This window comes from Triplophysa rosa, unplaced genomic scaffold (genome assembly GCF_024868665.1).
Source record: "Triplophysa rosa unplaced genomic scaffold, Trosa_1v2 scaffold546, whole genome shotgun sequence".
Taxonomy (NCBI): domain Eukaryota; kingdom Metazoa; phylum Chordata; class Actinopteri; order Cypriniformes; family Nemacheilidae; genus Triplophysa; species Triplophysa rosa.
In genome coordinates, this window is record NW_026634558.1 from 4,772 (window position 1) to 12,527 (window position 7,756).

The 7,756-nt window shown below is 39.0% G+C and overlaps 2 protein-coding genes across 2 annotated transcripts; one reads left to right on the top strand and one right to left on the bottom strand.

The window, feature by feature from the left end:
• Positions 1 to 327: 327 nt before the first annotated feature.
• Positions 328 to 4,741, top strand: LOC130551016 (transportin-1-like). Its single transcript, XM_057328554.1, has 11 exons — positions 328 to 336; positions 785 to 972; positions 1,175 to 1,256; positions 1,375 to 1,497; positions 1,786 to 1,904; positions 3,005 to 3,065; positions 3,183 to 3,354; positions 3,466 to 3,618; positions 3,706 to 3,931; positions 4,011 to 4,182; positions 4,361 to 4,741. The coding sequence occupies exons 1-11, from the start codon at positions 328 to 330 to the stop codon at positions 4,457 to 4,459; spliced, it is 1,404 nt and encodes a 467-aa protein (XP_057184537.1). The 3' UTR covers positions 4,460 to 4,741.
• A 104-nt stretch (positions 4,742 to 4,845) lies between these two features.
• Positions 4,846 to 7,697, bottom strand: LOC130551018 (transportin-1-like). The gene is made up of 5 exons (XM_057328555.1): positions 6,393 to 7,697; positions 5,773 to 5,931; positions 5,573 to 5,660; positions 5,372 to 5,470; positions 4,846 to 5,285 (listed from the first exon to the last, which is right to left on the bottom strand). Exons 1-5 carry the CDS (start codon positions 6,534 to 6,536, stop codon positions 5,179 to 5,181), a joined length of 597 nt encoding a protein of 198 aa, XP_057184538.1. The 5' UTR covers positions 6,537 to 7,697; the 3' UTR covers positions 4,846 to 5,178.
• Between the last annotated feature and the right edge of the window lie 59 nt (positions 7,698 to 7,756).

Here is a 7,756-nt window from a genome sequence, read left to right on the forward strand (position 1 = left end):
CATTGCAAGTTTAACCAAAGGCCATTGTTTTTTTTTGTTTTTTTTTCTCTCTGAGTGGTTGCTAATAAACAAAACTTAATTATTGTCTATAGTTAATGATACTGATGTCATGCATTGATATAATTGTATACAGTAGATAGATTATCTGATCATCGTCATCAACATTGTAGACGTACATGAAAACTGTATTCATTAAATATTGTAATAAACTTTGTATGTTTGTTTTGACCTCGGAAGGAGCTGTCCTCTCTGTTCCTTTCTCTCTGCGTTCCAGCTCAAAATACGTTGCCTCCAACCAATTGCAAGCTGACAGTGGAGACGGTTGCCATGGCGACAGTCAGGCCAGACAGCTCGTTGCCATGGTTCTGTTTGTGCTCGTGACCTGATTAGATTCCTTACAGGTGGAATGTCTGTGAGGGAGCTTGATGTGTTAGGCAGGTGCCTTTGCTTCGGGGTTTGGTTTTGGATTATTTCGAATCGTTTTGGATGGTCAGGAGTACCTCTTGTCCTGGCTACTGTCACAAACACATTCAGAATAGAAAGGCCATTTATCTTGTGTTAAGCCTGTAACCTTGGTATCTGCACAATCCTTGAACCAGTCAGATGTTAGCCTAAGACAACAGCAAATAAATTATTTTTAATCAGGAGTACCTGCATCTCATGCCAAAAAATATGATCTGGGCATCTGTCTACTGAAAGCATTGGCTTTCTCTCCGAGAGAAAGCACTGATCTCTCTCCGACACTCCAGGGTTGTTACGACAGCTTTGTTGATTAAATTGGAAGCGCTCTAGGTTGAAATGTAAGGTTCTTTTTTTTGTTCCTGGTGTGTTCTTTCAGGGTGCTTTCGGAGCTCTGCAAAAGATCTGCGAGGACTCTGCTGAGATCCTAGACAGTGACATGTTGGACCGCCCACTCAATGTGATGATCCCAAAATTCTTGCAGTTCTTTAAGCACAGTAGCCCCAAGATCAGGTGGGACAAATCAAACTGCATACACCAAAAAAGCATTGCCATCTCGATAGCAGTCAATCAAGATTTTTTTCTGACCGTTAGTTAGCATGTTGTTGGCCCTTTTTTGACTGTTTAGACAACTACAGTTGCTGAAAAATTGTCAACAAATTTTGAAGAATTTGATTTATTTTTATATGTTTTATATGCTTGTGTTCTGTCGTAGGTCACATGCAATTGCCTGTGTGAACCAGTTCATCATCAGCAGAACACAGGCCTTAATGCTGCACATAGATCCTTTTATTGAGGTATGCAGACCATCTCCAGAATTTATTTTGGGTCACATAATGAAAACATGTTGTCAGTTTTGTAGTTTTTAGGAAATGATGGTCATGTTATTTCTTTGTGTATCTGTGTGTACCATAGAACCTGTTTGCATTGGCAGGCGATGAGGAGCCTGAAGTGAGGAAGAACGTGTGCAGAGCTTTAGTCATGCTTTTAGAAGTTCGACTTGACCGTCTGCTTCCTCACATGCACAACATAATTGAGGTTAGACCACCCCCCTTCAACCACTCAAAAACATGTAAAAATCAATATCTGTAAAACAGTATTACACAAAAAAGTGTGTACGCGGACCTTCTCAGGAATTAGCTGCCATCAGAATGTCATGATCATGTTTAACAGTTGTACATTTTTTCAGAATATAAATATTGTCATAACCAAACAGGCAAAATGATGCAATGGCAGTCTCTTGTAGAATTATAGTGTGGCAGCAATGTCTTCAAGATTGACCCACCTACATTTCCCACAATCCCCCTCTTCCTTTGTGTTTCTCAGTACATGTTACAAAGGACGCAGGACCAGGATGAAAATGTCGCTCTGGAGGCTTGTGAGTTCTGGCTCACACTTGCTGAGCAACCGGTGTGTAAAGAGGTTCTGTGTGGACACCTGCCTAAGTGAGTAAAACCATAGCAATTTCTATTACATAGAAACATTTAAAGTCAAGAAAAGATTGTTTATTTAGTCCATGAAAAATTAAAAATACATATACATTGTGAATGCAAACTTTGGGCTTGGTGTTTAAAGGAATAGTTCACCTAAAAATGAAAACTCTGTTTTGAATTCAAGGTTGTACAAAATTCAGAATTGAATTGAGAATGACCCCTAAATTCCAATTCAATTCTTGAATTAGAATTTGAATTGAGATTGCAAACAGGAAGCTGAATTGCAATTCAAATTCAAATAGCAGGAAGTAGAATTGGAATTCCGTAAAATTCAAAGAAATTCATGATACATAATTAAGGTGTATTTAACAATGAAGCTTTACAGTATATATTACATATGATTACAACATGAATTTCATACAGATATTATTGTATGGACTTTATGTAAACTATACTTTATTATAGTAAAACATTTGTTTTCATTTGATTACTTTGAAATGAAGATATTGCTAATTATTCAACATTAAGGGAATGTATGCTTAATGTTAGTTTCTGTACTTCCATTAGGAAGAAAAATGTTATAAGTATCACATTCTCACTGATATGTGATAAGAATTAATTTTTCTTAATTGCAATTAATTCATTTCCACTTCCTGTAATTCCTATTCAAATTCAATTCAACATCCTGTAGGGTGGAGTCAATTCAAATTCATTCAGCCCTGCTTGAATTACTCACAATTTAGTTGTTCCTGTATACATTTCTTTGTGATATTTGGAAGAATGTTAGCAACGGATAGTTCTGGGGCATAATAAGGTTTACTAAATTCCTCAAAATATCTTCTTTTGTGTTCAACAGAACAAAAAAAATCCTACTATGGTAGTCCCCAGAACTGTCAGTTGCTAACATTCTTCCAAATCTCTTTCTTTGTCTTCAACCAAACGAACTAAATGTATATTGGTTTGGAACAACTTATGAGTTACACATGACAGAATTTTCATTTTTTGGGTGGAGTATGCTTTAAAAGGGGTTTTTTATAGGTTATAGCTACAACTTTGCAATGCACAGCCCCTCAGATTGTACAAACATCTGTTCATGTGTGTTTTTGTTGCAGGTTGATACCAGTGCTTGTCAATGGAATGAAATACTCTGAGATTGACATAATCCTTCTAAAGGTCTGTTTATTTTTATCATTCTACTTTGTTCATATTTTATCACGTGAACACACCATCATGAAAAGTTTTGAAAATAGTTTTTGGTATAAAATGTCCAAATTCATATATGATTGTCAGGGTGATGTTGAAGAAGATGAAGCAATCCCAGACAATGAGCAGGACATTCGCCCGAGGTTCCATCGCTCGCGCACTGTTGCCCAGCAACATGAGGGTGGAGACTCCATTGAAGAAGAGGAGGAGGATGACGATGATTTAGATGATGATGAAACCATCTCTGACTGGAATCTAAGTAAGAGAGGGCTGAAGTCAAATCCTTCCTTCTTGGTTTCAGAAGCAATTAAAAAAATTACTTTAAGTGTAGGTACTTGTAGTCACTGATTTGCATGTGTCGTGTGTTCAGGAAAATGTTCCGCAGCTGCACTGGATGTCCTGGCAAATGTTTTCAGGGATGATTTGTTGTTGCATATTCTTCCTCTGCTGAAAGAACTGTTGTTCCATCCAGAGTGGCTTGTTAAAGAGTCGGGCATACTAGTGCTTGGAGCAGTTGCTGAAGGTATTTGAAAAACAACCACAATTACATGCTATAATTCACATTTAAAAAAAACTAACCAAAATCGTTCTCTCATTCTCTCCCCTTTAGGCTGTATGCAGGGAATGATTCCCTACCTGCCAGAGTTGATTCCTCATTTGGTACTCTGTCTCTCTGATAAGAAGGCTCTGGTTCGATCCATCACCTGCTGGACTCTGAGTCGGTACACGCACTGGGTGGTTAGCCAGCCTCCGGACACCTACCTCAAACCTCTCATGACTGAACTGCTCAAGCGCATTCTGGACAGCAACAAGCGTGTCCAAGAGGCCGCCTGCAGGTGAGCATGATGCATAGAATGGTCTTGAGACCCCATGAAGTTCAACTATTCTCAGTAATTCTCCTTCTGCCTCTCGTAGTGCCTTTGCAACCCTGGAGGAGGAGGCGTGCACTGAGCTGGTGCCGTATCTCGCTTACATTTTGGACACGTTAGTGTTTGCTTTCGGTAAATACCAGCACAAGAACCTGCTCATCCTCTACGATGCCATTGGGACTCTGGCTGACTCTGTGGGCCATCATCTCAATAAACCAGTAATGCACTTTCAAACACAGAAGCAGTTAAAATTATAGACTGTATCTTTCTCTTAGACATAGATATATAGTGTTTTGTGCCGACACAATCTGTCAGTGTATGTCTAATAAATACACATGCACAGCTGCAGGTTGCTGTTTATGTGTTTTTATTTACATTAATGTATTCTGTATGCAGGAATATATTCAGATGCTGATGCCTCCATTGATTCAGAAGTGGAATCAGCTAAAAGACGAAGACAAAGACCTCTTTCCCTTACTAGAGGTAAATAAGTGAAAGTGTATCTTAAAGGGGTTGTATGACACGGCTAAAACGAATATTGTCCTTTGTTTTAGATGTAATGCAATGTGTATACAAGATTTAAGTTTCAAAAACGCTGTATTTTCCACATACCGTGCATGTTTGTATCTCCTCTTTGCCCCGCCTCTCTGAAACGTGCAGATTTTTAACAAAGCTCATGGCTCTGAAAAGCGAGGTGTGCTATGATTGGCCAGTTAACCAGTGCATAGTGATTGGTCGAATACTGCAAGCGTGTGACGGAAGTGTAACGCCTCTTACCATATTTGGAACATCAGGTTCCAAAGCAATTGTACTGACAGGTACGCCCACCTTACTTGCGTATACATTTGGGCGGTCTTAGTCAAATCATACCATAAACCACTTCAGTCAATACCACAGCTGGACAGTTGCAAGGTCTGTTATATTCATATATAAAGACGTGCTGATAAAACTCCATTTAAGAAACAAAATCATTTCAGTTCTCAAAATTTTCACTATTCATTACTCAACTGAATACTGTGCAACGGAAACAATATTCATCTTAATCTATCATTTCTTTTTGTTATTTGTAACCTTATTACCATCAAACCTTGTAAGGTCCAACTCCTGGAGTTAATATGGAGATTAATAAGCACTGCAGAATGGGGACTGGGAGAGTTTGGGGAAAGGAGGGGAACAGAAACCTCTCGTGAGGGGTCAGCCTGGTCTCGCACCCCTCAAATGGTACCTGTATTTTCCAGCAGAGTCTTAGGTGTGTTGGGTCTGTTAATAATCTCCACCAGCTGTTGAAGAACCATTGGGACATACGGCTGCATCTCAGAACCTGAGTGGAGACAGAGAGCATGTGAACATTTGAGAGAAAAATATGAGGCTTCATACCCTTTATAAAAATGAAATGATGATACTCACCCATCTGAATAGATATTTCTCCAATGGCCCATGTTGCGTTGTTGCACACTGATATCAATTCTGGGTTCAGGTTGGTGCCCAAGACAGGCATAAAATTAGCTGGGAAAAGAGTAACGTCAACAAGTTTCAGTATCAGAAATCACAGTTAACAGAAATAGATTTAATTTGATGAAGTGTCTGTGAATGTGTGTAACCACATACCAATGCAGGGCTTCACATGCTGGAAAGAGGCTTTGGTCAAATCTCCCAACAGAGCAAAGGAACTCTGCCGAACCTCTGGCATTTTATCCTGAGGAAAAAACTATTTACAAAGCTGCAGCGGATTTGGGAACACATCATGCATCCCTTGTTCTAAGCTACAAAGTCTTGGTTTTGTAATTATTTACTGTTTTTATGGTTACCTGCATGCACTGGTACATAAGAGTGAGAATGTTGCTACGGGCAACCAGCTGCTCTATGTTTTCACCGAGCCCCTCTGCTAATCCGCTGAGCAGATCCAGAGCCACGATCATGAAATCTTTATCAGGAGCTTCACAGAACTCAGGCTGATTCTGATGAAGCTGTGATGCAGAAAGAAAGAGAATGTGGTCAAAGACACATAAAAAAATATGTACATAATTGTTAAATGTTTGCATGATAAATGTTTTAAAGGTCTAGTGTACGAAATTTAGCGGCATCTAGTGGCCAATGGCTCACTCCACCACTCCCTTTCAAAGCACTACAGAGGCTGACACAAAACTAAGATGTTGTCATGTTTTTGTTTTTTTGCCGAAGGCAACAAAACGTGCTCTGTAGAACAATTCGTCCATTTAGGGCTACTGTAGAAACAACTTGGTGAATTCAATGCAAGGGGACCCGTGGTTTATGCAGATAGAAATAGCTCATTCTAATGTAATAAAAACATAACGCAAGTCTTTATACACCTCTGAAGACATAATTATGTATATTATAATGCATTTCCGTCAATAGAGCCTCCGAAAACACATTTAACAGCATATTTTGTGGTTGTGAAGACTCTTACCACAGCCTGGGCGAGTGTTTTCTGGACCAGGTTGACACAGCGTTGATAGACAGGTTCACAGTATGGCAGAAAGCCGCTTTGAAGAGCAGTGGCCACAGATGAGAGACACTGTATAATGAATGAAGAATTAGACATAATCTTCATGCCACCTATGATGATCTCACTAAAAATCACAACTACAAGGTACTATATGCAAATGTTCTGTGACACCTGCTAAATATGCCCATGTCTTAAATTAATGGGCCTTGTCTTAAAGGGATAGTTCACCCAAAAATGAAAATTCTATCCTGAATTATTCTAGTTATTCCAAACCTATAACTATCTTTGTTCTGTTGAACACAGATAAAGATATTTGGAAGAATGTTAGCAACTGACAGTTCTGGGACATCACTGACTACCATATTAGAAAGAATTAAAATGGTACTCAAAGGTGTCCCAGAACGGTTTACTTTCCTAAATTCCTCAAAAAAACTTATTTTGTGAACCAAAAAATACAAAAAAATGTTCCTACTATGGTATTCAATGACTCCAGAACTGTCATTCTTCCAAATCCAAATTTTGATCTGTACAAACACATATGAGCGACGCCTGGTTGTTCCATCACAGCGAGGCACCAAATCGCTTGCAAAAACCTTTAATCATTCGGTTCCCCTGTGGTGGAATGAACTGCCAGCCTCCACCCAACTGCAGCATCCTTCACAACTTTCAAAAAACAGCTCAAAACACCTGCTCCGCATTTATCTGACTAACCAATAACTGTCTATGTTTTGTGTCTAAAAGAAATCTAGTTGTTCATTCTCTCCCTTGCTTACTAAACCTTTAATCCTCCTAGTAGCATGGTCTTGTAAACTAACGGTACTGTTGAGCATGTTGACAAAATGTTTATATGCTCTTCTACTTGTAAGTCACTTTGGATAAAAGCGTCTGCCAAATGAATAAATGTAAATTTAAGAGAGAATGTGTAGTCGACAAACCCAACAGTAGTCCAGGATAAAAAAGAAGGGCTTTTATTATGCTTCAGAGGTTCATTCTGCCACAAGGTTGACTAAATATACATTACTTCGCTTATAACATGGCGACTCGCCAATTTGTCACTTTTTGATAAAAAAATGACTTCTAAAGTAGGCCAATCAGAATCGAGCATTCCATAAACTCCATTAAAAACGGGCTTTAAAGGGGTAATATGGAGCGAATACGTGTTTTTCTGTGTCTTTGGTGTGTTATAAGTTGCCCATGCATGTATTAGACACGTAAAATTGCACAAATTAAAAAGTGTCGGAACAAAAGATGCATTCTATCTAAAAGCGAATGCTCACCCAGACCTGCCTGAAACTGCCACACCCCCACAAATCTACGTCAGTTCA

What these genes read in the sequence shown, in the direction of transcription:
- LOC130551018 (XM_057328555.1), bottom strand. Translation starts at nt 6,536, where the DNA reads ATGAAGATTATGTCTAATTCTTCATTCATTATACAGTGTCTCTCATCT. An exon ending in TTATGTACCAGTGCATGCAG is followed by an intron (nt 5,661 to 5,772) that starts GTAACCATAAAA and finishes TTTTTTCCTCAG; the next exon opens with GATAAAATGCCAGAGGTTCG. An exon ending in AGAAATATCTATTCAGATGG is followed by an intron (nt 5,286 to 5,371) that starts GTGAGTATCATC and finishes GTCTCCACTCAG; the next exon opens with GTTCTGAGATGCAGCCGTAT.
- LOC130551016 (XM_057328554.1), top strand. An exon ending in CATCTCTGACTGGAATCTAA is followed by an intron (nt 3,355 to 3,465) that starts GTAAGAGAGGGC and finishes TCGTGTGTTCAG; the next exon opens with GAAAATGTTCCGCAGCTGCA. An exon ending in GCTTGGAGCAGTTGCTGAAG is followed by an intron (nt 3,619 to 3,705) that starts GTATTTGAAAAA and finishes TCTCCCCTTTAG; the next exon opens with GCTGTATGCAGGGAATGATT.